Source organism: Betta splendens, chromosome 7, assembly GCF_900634795.4.
Source record: "Betta splendens chromosome 7, fBetSpl5.4, whole genome shotgun sequence".
Taxonomy (NCBI): Eukaryota; Metazoa; Chordata; class Actinopteri; order Anabantiformes; family Osphronemidae; genus Betta; species Betta splendens.
This window is the reverse complement of record NC_040887.2, coordinates 15,737,672-15,749,289: the sequence shown is the minus strand read 5'-3', so window position 1 is coordinate 15,749,289 and position 11,618 is coordinate 15,737,672. Positions and strand designations below refer to the sequence as shown.

Sequence of the window (11,618 nt, the reverse complement as noted above, 5' to 3'; positions counted from 1 at the left end):
GTTTATGTTCTGTTGGAAATAAATCAAACTGTTGATGAAGAGGAAAATCAGAGCTTCCTTCTAATTATTGTGACATTTGCGTGTATTTTTATATTAACTGTATTTGGTGTTGCCCCCTTCGCGCCCCTGTCGCCGAGGTCACGGGTTCAATGCCCTCAGAGAGGGGCTGCGTCAGGAACCAGAGCAACATCAGTCCATGTGGCGACCTGATGCGATAAAGAAAACTTTTAATTGGGGGAAAATATTAATACGTAATTAAAAATTATAGGTTGTTGAATAGATTAGTTTTACTTTGCTCACCGACTTATGGTTATTGCTAAATGTGAATATAAGCACTATAAACGTCACTTAAGTGTTCGTATTCCCGGGAGCTTTGCGCCGACGTCAGTTAACGTTCCCGTCTATACAGCAGGTAAGCTGGGTTAAACGTGAATAAAGTACCGTATGCATAAGATAAGCGAATAATGATGTTTATTTAGCGTCTTTTAACATGATTGATTTAATGTTAAACTACCGAACATCTTTTGAACCTTTTTAATCTTTACTTAACTTTATTACTCTATTAAATGAAACGTTACAAACGTTGACGTTAGCTTAATGTTCCTTGTTCGCTAGCGTGATTTTACGAGCTAGCTTCTGAAGCTCGCGCTAAATATCTGAATTTTACCTTTTAGTTTGTTTAGTTTATTTAACTTACACGTCACGTAAATGTTATAGTATGTTAACTACGAAACCTATCGCCGAGCTGCGTGCATTCTTTATTTCCTCCTTCTTTTTCAAAGCTTGTGCAGCCACCCCCGTATACCAACTTAATGCACAAAGCATACATGTACCTGCGACTCTGTTGGGCAGCTCTTTGAGCCACAGTGGACGTTGGACACACGACCACATGCTCATGTTTGCGACTGGGCTTGGTTTGATGGAGATGACAGATGCTGAATACGCGCACCTTCAACACCTTATCCAAGCCAACATGGAGGCACAACCGGGGCCTCCAGATGGACCTGATGTTGAAGCTCACCCTGCTACAGGGATTTCCCCCTCTCCAGCCACACATGCTATTGATCTGTCAACTTCAACTGAGGAGCACTTTGTGCTGATGCCTGGCTATGGAGAAAAGACACCGGTTTCATACGGAGACGTCCCAGGTTATGTTCTGGCCAAGATCAGAGGGGAAGACAGTCCGATCATCATCAGCAGCAGCAGCAGTAGTGCCACCTCACAGAATCGATCCAGAACAGCTGTTAGAGTTTGTTTGGAGAAAAGATTTAACAACATGTCTGCTGAGATGCCAAGAACACAGAATCTTCAGTCAGCAGTTCTCAACAAGTAAGATTCACTCAAAATAGTGTGGACACAACCACATAATGGTGAAATACTAGTCAGTGAGTGTGCATCATCTCTGTTGTTGTTTTTCAGTTTTTTGAGTATACTACAGCAGACTGCAGAGTCTCAAGAGGAGGTCACACACTCTCAAATGCAGAAATGGATGAAAAGCGACGGAATGAATCCTTTTGAGGTTTCTAGCCCATATGTAGGGGACGTGTTTAATTCAGTCACTAACACGTGTGGTCAAGTATGATTGCAGTATTAAGTTTTAAATGATGTCCTTGAAGAATAAGATAAGAATAAGAATTAATTGCTCCCTCATTTGTTTGTGTTTTAATTACCAGATGATTGGCCATATTCCTTACATCATCGAACCTGATAAACGCCAGGGTTTCATCATTCCCAAGAGTTTTTCACTTCAATTTCACCCAGAGAGGATCGTTACAAAAGCCCACTGTATGGGTAGCTTGAGCCCAGCTGACGAGCAGCACTCAGTGAACATACAAAGTAACAAGTGATGAGTACTCTAAACTGTAGTGTTAGTTATTCCTGTAGTGTGCCATACTACCATAAAAATACACTCCTAAAGCTCTGTTAATATAGGCTCTTGTTTTACAAAGAAGACATGGCAACATCTGCTGCCTCCAAGAAGCACGGTCACACTCACAACCTGGCTGATGCAGGTAGCAGCATCAGGAAGAGAATGCAGTCTTGCATGTCACCTAACCAGCGCAGGGAGAGACATAACTGTAAGGAGAGGGAACGCCGGTGAGTAGTCAGTACCAACAGCTCTAAGTGTTTGTCCATTATCTCATGAAATTATCTTTGAATTGTTGTAAACTCAGGCCTGCATTTTACTGAGAGAATGATATTACTGTTAAAAATAATCACAAAGTGTATATGCAGTTAATGTTATGTGTTGCACAGATTTTGAGAACAGAACTAAGAAGCTGCAAGATCCTATTAATTTAAAATGTGATAACTAACTCATACCTTATAATCAGAGAGATGAGTTCATTGAAACAATATTTTGCAGATAATTAAATTATATAATAAATTACACTTTAAAATCTAATACCAATGCCGTTGTTGTTTTGTCTGCTCTGCTGCCCAGGAAGAGGATTCGTCTGTACTGTGATGAGCTGAACATGCTGGTGCCATTCTGTAACTCAGATACTGACAAAGTGACCACCCTACAGTGGACCACTGCATACCTCACATATGTCAACAAATCATATGGAGACACCCTCAAAGCGGTACGTTTGTCTGCTTTCACTTTGTTTATCAATAGGGAGTGATTAACATTGAAAACAGTTGCTTGAGACTTGAATACCAGTCAGGATGAGCTGTCCTTTCTTCACTTTGATTCATGTGTCCTGGGTTTTCATTGTTTAGAAAGTTCAAATCAAATCATCTGAGTGGAAACTCAGAATTACAGTAAAAAAATCAAATTATGATAATAGTATTAGTATGATGGACGGGTGGAGCTTTGTAATTATGTGGTCTTTGAATCATGATTTACTTACTGAAAGACAAATGGCAGTAAATGCAAGCAAATCCTTACTTGTCCAACCATGTTCAATGTCACTAAGTTGTGGAGAAAGTAAAGAAATTAAGGTATAAACACTTAAATGTAGGAAAAACAGCAGTGCTGTTCTATCTGTCATAAAGTGTAGTAATAATATTGTATTCCTCATTTTCTCAGGAGTTTCAGAAGACCTTCACATATGAAAAGGAAGTCTCTGTCACAGCCAGTACCTCTTCAAGCCAGGAAAACGAGAAGTGTTTGATCACTTCTCTCGAGGTTGAACAGTGAAGTCACTCATTAGAGCATCAGTTATACTGTGTATGTGGTTAAATGGCAGTCTCTCATTTTCAGAGGACCCCAGCTTCAGAATACCCTCTATGATTTAAGAGGTGGAACGTTTTTATGGTTTTACTATGTCAATTTACAAATGTGTGTTAATGGTAAATGTTCACTTTCATGGAGTCATGTACTGTGAGCGCTGTTTCCATCAGGGAAACAAAAAACTAGTGCTGTAATCATTACATTTCAGCTGATTGATGACTTTAGCTAGCTGTAATAATATCAGCCTCATCTTAATCTCTGACTGCAGTACATGAGCACAGTTTATGCAGCATTTTGTTCAACTTTTTGTTCATTATTTACTATTATATACTATTTAAGCTTTTAGTCCGATGTTGCTGTTTTGTAACCTAATGGAAGTTCTTTATTACTGGAAATTACAGACAGTTCGGTTGATATGTAGAGAAGAGTAATGTTTTACTGAAAAGTGGCTTTATTTGTTCTTTCGTACAACATGTCGCTGTAGCATCTTACTGTACATACAACAGTCACCCACAAATAATAAATAGTATTTAAAGTCATGTATATTTAAGAGTTACAGCACCGCTAGTACATAGTGGATGTGTTTATTGCAGATTTAAAAAAAACATTTTTATTTTGCTTCAAAGATCTTTAAAGTATTTTACAATGTCTAATTCATTCATCCACATGTTTTATTGTGTTTTGATCCTAGACAATCAGCTCCACATGTAAAAGAAAACGCAAGCTGTGAAAAAACAACTATTGAAATTTTTAAATCTTTCGCATCCATCTACAGAATTTGTGAGCACCTGGGTATTTGTAATTTATTCCTTTTACAATACATACACAGCTGTTCGATAGCGACATTTTGTCTCTGGCACTTATTTCCATATTTTACACTTTAAGCCTGAATGTTGAGGTAATATTTATGATTGACACTAGCAGACATTATACATGCACATCACCTTTAGAGTCAGTATTTTTTGTTAGCACCATTTGCCTAAGAGATGTTAACCAACTTAGAGGGGCATAAAAACAACAGGTACAGAGTTTTATACACATAGGGCTCATCAATAATTATTTGGTTGTTTTAAAGTCAAGTCTTGTTACTGTCTGTGATATTGTTATTTGGAGCTACTCAGTTGTTCTCCTGCACACCTTGGTGCCTCTGTCCAGTTTACCTCTGGATGTCATTGTCAAGTTTTTGTCACTCCATAGATGTTCCTCTATTCCTCTTAAAATACCACACTTCTTGTTGTTGCTCTTTTCATCTTGTGACACATGTATTTAAATAAAGAGGACACGTTCACGATCACTCTCATTTTCCATTCTTTCCTTCCCTCACTTATCACCCCTTCTCCTTGGAGTGGATGGCTTCAGGGTGCAGGAAGTAATGTTTAATTGTTTTTGGGATTTGAAGATTTCCCAGCAATAGATGCTCCCTGGCAGGCTGACGTATCACAGATACCAGGGGTTCCTTGGTGCCCAGTCCTGCCTACCCTGCCTGGCTCTCCAGGCTCACCCGGATCTCCTGGCGAACCCTCACGCCCATCTTTGACAATACCAGGGATTCCTGGAGGACCTGTGGATAGAATACAGAGATTAAGTGAAACCCTACAAACTGAAAACAAAAACTACCTTGCACAAAATACAATGTGCTGCAAATGACCATGTACCTTGGTATCCTTGGTCCCCAGTGGGCCCATCAATGGCCTTACCAATGGATCCTTTATCACCTGGTTCACCAATATCACCTGTTGTGAAAAGAAGACACCACTGTTGGAAAGAAATTGGTTCACTAATGCTGGTAGTGGTTAGTTTTGACCAATTTTACTACTACACTGTGAAGCAATCCACGTCTGGACCCAGGTAACTTAACACCACGTGTAAGCTTCAGTCCCTTCCACAGAGACAAAGCTGTGATTCACCAGGGGATACTGTACATGGAACTTATGTCTATTCAACAGTACACTGTTTGCTCTCACAACAGAACTGTGAGTTTAACATAAAAAACACACATATGGCTAAGTGCGACACCAAAAGACCATGGATACTTTTAGGTGACACTAAATCTCACCAGCGTCCTCCACCACCTTGTCAGTAACTAGATCTGGATCATAAACCAGATCACTCTTCATTTGGACACAAATTCTGGTTCCGATGTACCAGAACTTTCAACTGTCATGAAACTGATGCCATTGTATTCTGTGGACAAAGTGCTATTATTTGATATTAGATTGTTTTTTGTGTGATGTTCAATGCCTGATCTGCAGATTTTGCCAGGACTCTTTACCACTGGTTGAACTCGTTTCTGTGACCGGGTATTTCAACCAGTGACACCCTAGTAGAAACACTTATAGACTTCTTGTGATTTTGTGCTTCTACTACTACGACTTCTTATCCTTAGGTTTTTATAAGTTGGAAACAAATACACTTTTTGCTTGATCAAAGCCATCACACACTTAGGTCTTGACCATTCCTGTCCTTTCACTCAATGATTCATTCATTGCTGATTGCTGTGTTTTCTGTGATTGTGTTCATATTTGTTCATTAATTGCCGTTAACATTATCTGTCATGCAAAGCTTTCAACACACACGCACACACACACACACACACACACACACACACACACACACACACACACACACACACACACACACACACACACACACACACACACACACACACACACACACACATTGCTGATCATTTCATGCTGATTGTTTGCTGATGTTCAGTTTATTTGAGTATTTTCAGATTATTTTATTCCTATATCCAGTAGTATTAGATTAATAAAACGTTAAAAGGAATCAGGTTTTATGTTCATTGTTCAGATTTAAGCAGAGGTCACTGAACCGCGTCAAGAATTCACAACATTAGAGACTGATTTGGTTTAATCGCAAAAACTTACTGAATTGACATCTGGCGTTGACTAGATTCATAATAGCGTGGTTTTAGCTTTAAAACAAACCTGGTGCCCCAATTTTGAGGAATCTTAATGTTTCTGTATTAATATCAAACTATTAATTTGAATCCGCTAGAAATGAGTGTTGATACAGTATGACATCTATTTTTTTTTTCAAATATTTCCTCTTTATATAAACTATTAAGAAGGTTTTATTTAAATAACTGAAGCTAAAAAGCATTAAAAAAGTCTAAACTTCACTTTCTTAATAAGGATGCTGCTCATGAAATACAATTATAAGAAAGATACCTACTTTGAAGGATAAGTTCACCTTTTAAAGTTTATTTAATTAATGAATTATGGGAAAAGCTGACACTAATTTTACTTTTTATACCTCTGGGGCCAGGATCTCCAAGTTCTCCTGGCAGGCCTCTGTAACCTGGTGGCCCACGGGCACCTGGATGGCCAATAGAGCCAGAAACGCCTGGATTTCCTGGAGGTCCAGCTGGGCCTGGGCGGCCCACCATTCCAGGGGACAGCGGTCTTCGAAGGTTTGCTGCTAGCTGTGCAATCTGGTCTGCATTACAGAAAACACAGTGAGGTTTAGTTCAAGCGTATCTTTTCTTCAGAATAGGTATCAGTTTTAGCATCTCACCATCAATCATAGAGCCACACAGCTCTCTGATGTGCTGCTCACTTGCCAGTTTACCCTGAAACACAAGTGAACATTATACATATATGTATAATATGTACATATTTAAAATAGTTCCACCAAACCCTTTTTACTGTATATTTCTTCATTAATTTTTTATATATTTAAATGATAACACTCACAAAAACAAACACTTACAGGTACACCTGTCTTTCCTGGAATTCCAGGCACACCGGGTTCCCCCTGAAAGCCCATTAGTCCGGGTTTTCCTGGAGGCCCTCTGGCACCGATCTCTCCTTGTGGCCCGGTTACGCCCTTAGGTCCCAATTCACCCCATTTCCCTGACTAATATCAACAAAAAACATCGGTATTATAGATCTAAAGAAAATAAAGAAATCAATATATTCTGTCCTTGACAAAAAAATACCACTTAAGTAAATGATTTAATTGCTGACTAAACACCAACTGAGGAGCAAAGTGGGTCTGTTCGGATTCACATAGGTCATCGGGACTGTGTTTGCAGTTATTTAAATCTAGCTGGTCTCTCCCTTGTGGCGATAACAGCAATCTGGCCAGTGAAGCCAAAGCACCAATTGTTAATTAATCCTATTAAACCTGGAATGTGAGGCTAAATCATGCGCAGTGATTTTGACAAGGGGGCAATAGTTTTAATGTTCAGAGAGGGAGTACACTGAGTTGCACTACTAATTACACAGAACATCTGAGATAACTACAGTTTGTGCTGTAGACAAACTGGAGTGATTCCCAAATGCGGAAATACTCATAGGGAGTTAGTTTGTCGCAGTCACTTGTACTATATATTTTTACAGTACATTAAATGTTTAATCACAATCAAATCAAATCCAGTCAAAATGTAAACAAAGATATTAGTTTATTCATCACCTCTCCTTTTTGTCCTACTGGTCCGAAAGGTCCCTGAGAAATTTAAAGATTTGAGATCAATATATGCAAAACCAATCAATTTTAAATCAGTCATTCAATTGGGTTCTAACCAAGTAATACTTACAGGTTCTCCATTTTCTCCTGGTAACCCATCACTTCCCGCCACACCCTAAAGTGCCAACATTAAATTTGATTTATTCGAAGAATCAAAGTCACACAGTCTAACTGTAATAATATCTTTTTAATGAATTTTAATTGTTGGCAATCAGTGGTGGCCATATTGATGCTAATACAAATTGAAATATTAATGAAAACAAATTTACCATGTCTCCTTTGGCTCCAGACGCGCCAACTGGGCCCTACAGGGGTCGAAAGGGGATAGAGAAAAAAAATAAATGGGAGCCATGTAAAGAAGTTTGTGTAAGGCCGGCTGTGGGAGAAGGAAAAGGGATGAAGGGAAGTGAGGTGGGCAATCAGCAGCAGCATAAAGGCCAGCTTTGTTCAGTCTTAGACTGCGAACAGGAGCTTGCTTTGTGTTTCAGCTCCCCACTGGATGGACTTTGAGTTTACACCACTAGGAGGAAGGATGACCTGGTTAGTGGCACATACAGAACCTTTCCCTGAAGGCACATCGACGCTCTGCTTGCCAAGAAAGAAATATTTGCCATGATTTCATGTTTGGTAGGGATCATTATTTAGTTTTTGCTGCCTTACTGATGGTTTTTACTGATGTTTGTTTTTCAGATTCTGAGTTTGTCACAATCAAGGAGTTGAAAAGTCTTGTTTCTTTATTTTCTTGGATATGTTTGTGTTGTGAACAGCTAGGTGGATGACATTATGGGACTTGAACTGTGTGACAGACATGTTTATTGTTATTTCACACCAGCATTATCTACATACACACTATCTACTCACCCTCTCACCAAACTCTCCACGGATTCCTGTTGGACCTGGAAGACCAAGATCACCCAAAGCTCCTTTTACCCCCTACAATCCATGACACACACACAGTTTAGTTTAAAGTGAAAGTACAAAGTATTGCAAACATTAGATATTTTATGTAACTAACCTGAAAACCTTTAACTCCCTGAGGTCCAGGATTGCCGGCTACTCCAATGCCACCCTGTAGGAAACAAAAATCATTCAATCTTAGAACTAGAAAACACAATTGGCAGAAAAATAACCCAGTGTTAATGACATATCCCTCTAATGTTTTGTTCAAGACGTCTGATATTGTTATTACTATTACTGAATAAATATTATGAAATTAAATTCAGTTGTTTAATTTCTTCCTATAGGAGTATCTGCCCTCATCATTGGTTTTTATACTGATCCTCATTTCATCTGTTTAATATAACATAATATAATATATAAACTTATACTGTTGAAACTGATTATATTTAACAACGATTTGTAGAAAGTATTATGATTTTCCCCTTTCAACAAGTTCAAGATCTTAGACTTCCTATAACAGACAATCAATCAAGGATTTTAGATCTATATCTATGCAGCAATTTGACATAGGACATATTTCATAACCACCTTATTTTCTAAAATTAACAACTCACAGCCACTCCTCTGGGTCCAGCAATTCCTCTCTCTCCTGGGACTCCAATCTCACCCTAAGGGACAAGGGGAAAGAATTTGTATCAGAAAATTGTGTTGAATCGTTTCATTAGTAAAGTTCTACATTGGATTTATGTCACATTAATGAGAGAGGCTGAAATCCACTAGTAGTAACAAAAACCCATCAGATACATACAGGAATACCTGGCTCTCCAGACGGTCCAGTCTCGCCAGCTTTTCCTGGATCACCCTGTTATGAGGGTGAGCACATAATAGTACTCAGGTCAGGTCAAGTGTTAATGAATGTATTAACGTCTTTTTTGTTGTAATACTCACAACTTCTCCTTTAGATCCCTTTTCACCAGCCTTTCCTTGTAGACCCTGGAACAGCAAAAACAGAAACTCACTCGCCTTTAAGAAAATCACAGGGTCGGGATCATTTGCAACATTTCCTTCCATTAAGTAATTATATTGTTCTACTCAGGAGGTAACAACATGCAGAAATCACAGACGGGGTTGACTGTGGAAAGGAATTTAAAAGTGACCATGAGCAATTGCATTTTAACCAACAGTAGAACCAAAATAATGACCAGTTTAACTAATAAGTTTTATTATCAATTAGATGTTAGGAACATACGTCTACTATTTCTGAATACTTACAGGAAGGCCATTAGGTCCTTTCTCTCCTACTACTCCATGGCGTCCAGCATCTCCCTGTCAGCACAGACAATACTGACTGTGACATCAGTCTTAGTATGAGAATGGCCTCAGACTGAATTGGGTTAAACTTCATGTGAGAAAACAGCACGTGAAACATACCTTCTCACCATCTAATCCTGGTGTGCCATCTTTACCATCTCTGCCAGGGATACCCTATAGAAGACACCAAATACTCTATGACCCCCATGATTCTGATGAATACATGTTAAAATGTGCAGAGATGCAGATGAACTTACAGGCTCCCCTTTGGGTCCTGCTCCCCCAGGACCACCTTTGGGACCAATTTTACCCTATAAACAGTCACGTCAAGACAAATTTATATATGCTGGTGCTTAGATATATAAAATTAATTCCCAAATAAAAAAATTGTAACTTACAATTTCTCCTTTGGGTCCTCTGAATCCCTGTGGTCCCTTTTCTCCAGCATCACCCTGGAGATATCAGATAAAACACACACAGCTATTCACTGATAGGACCAGTCCTATTCTAGCTGTAAACCATCACAAACCTTTGTTTAAGATAAGGTGTGTTAGAGACACTGTAAGACTCACTGTCTTTCCAATTATGCCAACGATGCCAGGCTTCCCTCTGAAACCAGGCAGGCCCTAAGAACAGAAAGAGTATCCTCATACCCTCAAGGAATCAAATTAATTTTAATGCCTGAATATGAAATATAATATCAGCTTACTCTTTCTCCAACAGGTCCCATTGGCCCAGGTAAACCTCTTAGACCTCTTGGACCCTAAAACACAGCATTAGACCATTATGGACCTAGTTAACCTATAAAATAGGCCATAAATGGTGAAAAGTAACACTTGAATAATTTTTTCAACCAGATGTTTTTTTCATAATTTACCTGCAGACCCACAGTGCCAGAAATACCAGGTGGACCAGGCGGACCAGCGTCTCCCTAACAACGAACAGAACACAGAATGAGCACCTAAAACCAGTGTCTTACATGTACACTATCTGATGACTTCACTTACTTATTTATGTAATCATGTAATTCCAAGATCAAAATATCTGTGTCCCATTCTAAACTCACCTTCTCTCCATCTTTTCCAAGCTCTCCTTTCTCTCCTTTATGCCCTGTGTGGCCCTACAAGCAGAAATACACTACAGTGAACAAGTGTCACAAGTTAAGTAAAGAGACACAGCAGGATGTGTGCAATGTAATTCAACACAAATCAAAAACAGAATCCGGCACCTTGAATCCTGGCATCCCGGGGGGACCTGGAGGACCAGGGGGGCAGATTGCAGGGCACTGTGGTGAGAGACAAAACCCTAAGGACTCTGCATGCTAAGGACACACTTTAAAGTCATTCTGCTGCTTTCACAGAGGTAAAATCTCACCAGAAGGTCACCGTTAAGGTCATGAAGAGTACCAGGAAGACCCTAAATAAGAAAAGACACACAACAATAAATTAAGATGTGTTTAATTAATCTTAATGCAGCTTAATGCATTTGCATTTTCGATACAGTTTCAAGTTCCTTGTGTTCAGTAAATTCACTGTCAGATCTCCAGTTTCACTTCCTGTTTTAGTTTAGCAGTTTCCGGTTTGTCACATCACTCTGCCTGCGCTAACTTTACTTCCGGTTCTTATTCACGCACCTGTACCCTATTCATCATCACTCCCCAGGACATTTAAGCACCACCTGTGACAGTTGTTATTCGCCAGATCGTTGATTCATTGTTCTCACGTTCCAGCATTTG

At 39.2% G+C, this 11,618-nt stretch overlaps 2 protein-coding genes and 1 long non-coding RNA gene across 7 annotated transcripts in view; 1 reads left to right on the top strand and 2 right to left on the bottom strand.

Moving 5' to 3' along the window:
- Positions 1-209, bottom strand: part of LOC129604321 (uncharacterized) — a 9,989-nt gene extending 9,780 nt beyond the window's left edge. Inside the window, exon 1 of the long non-coding RNA XR_008695124.1 lies at positions 99-209. This is a non-coding gene — a long non-coding RNA (uncharacterized LOC129604321). The remainder of the gene's footprint in view (positions 1-98) is intronic.
- Positions 161-4,472, top strand: LOC114858251 (transcription factor-like 5 protein). 5 transcript variants are annotated; one of them, XR_003786350.3, is made up of 7 exons: positions 161-412; positions 783-1,329; positions 1,420-1,576; positions 1,674-1,836; positions 1,933-2,097; positions 2,444-2,585; positions 3,035-4,472. XR_003786350.3 is itself a non-coding variant. In XM_029155221.3 (7 exons), the coding sequence occupies exons 1-7, from the start codon at positions 307-309 to the stop codon at positions 3,143-3,145; spliced, it is 1,317 nt and encodes a 438-aa protein (XP_029011054.1). In that variant the 5' UTR covers positions 161-306; the 3' UTR covers positions 3,146-4,472. The 5 variants fall into 5 exon arrangements, 4 of the variants coding, with proteins under 4 accessions (XP_029011054.1, XP_029011053.1, XP_029011052.1 ...); XM_029155221.3 differs by having other exon boundaries at positions 1,420-1,519; positions 1,950-2,097; XM_029155220.3 differs by having other exon boundaries at positions 1,420-1,534; positions 1,950-2,097.
- Positions 3,747-11,618, bottom strand: part of col9a3 (collagen, type IX, alpha 3) — a 19,916-nt gene continuing 12,044 nt past the window's right edge. The window contains exons 10-32 of the mRNA XM_029155217.3: positions 11,258-11,299; positions 11,112-11,168; positions 10,950-11,003; positions 10,761-10,814; positions 10,593-10,646; positions 10,456-10,509; positions 10,282-10,335; positions 10,141-10,194; positions 10,004-10,057; positions 9,845-9,898; positions 9,521-9,565; positions 9,381-9,434; positions 9,187-9,240; positions 8,688-8,741; positions 8,534-8,605; positions 7,942-7,977; positions 7,743-7,787; positions 7,619-7,651; positions 6,914-7,060; positions 6,719-6,773; positions 6,458-6,640; positions 4,834-4,911; positions 3,747-4,739 (exon numbers count right to left, since the gene is read on the bottom strand). Coding sequence (XP_029011050.1) covers positions 4,555-4,739; positions 4,834-4,911; positions 6,458-6,640; positions 6,719-6,773; positions 6,914-7,060; positions 7,619-7,651; positions 7,743-7,787; positions 7,942-7,977; positions 8,534-8,605; positions 8,688-8,741; positions 9,187-9,240; positions 9,381-9,434; positions 9,521-9,565; positions 9,845-9,898; positions 10,004-10,057; positions 10,141-10,194; positions 10,282-10,335; positions 10,456-10,509; positions 10,593-10,646; positions 10,761-10,814; positions 10,950-11,003; positions 11,112-11,168; positions 11,258-11,299 — 1,572 coding nt within the window. The 3' untranslated portion in view covers positions 3,747-4,554. The remainder of the gene's footprint in view (positions 4,740-4,833; positions 4,912-6,457; positions 6,641-6,718; positions 6,774-6,913; positions 7,061-7,618; positions 7,652-7,742; positions 7,788-7,941; positions 7,978-8,533; positions 8,606-8,687; positions 8,742-9,186; positions 9,241-9,380; positions 9,435-9,520; positions 9,566-9,844; positions 9,899-10,003; positions 10,058-10,140; positions 10,195-10,281; positions 10,336-10,455; positions 10,510-10,592; positions 10,647-10,760; positions 10,815-10,949; positions 11,004-11,111; positions 11,169-11,257; positions 11,300-11,618) is intronic.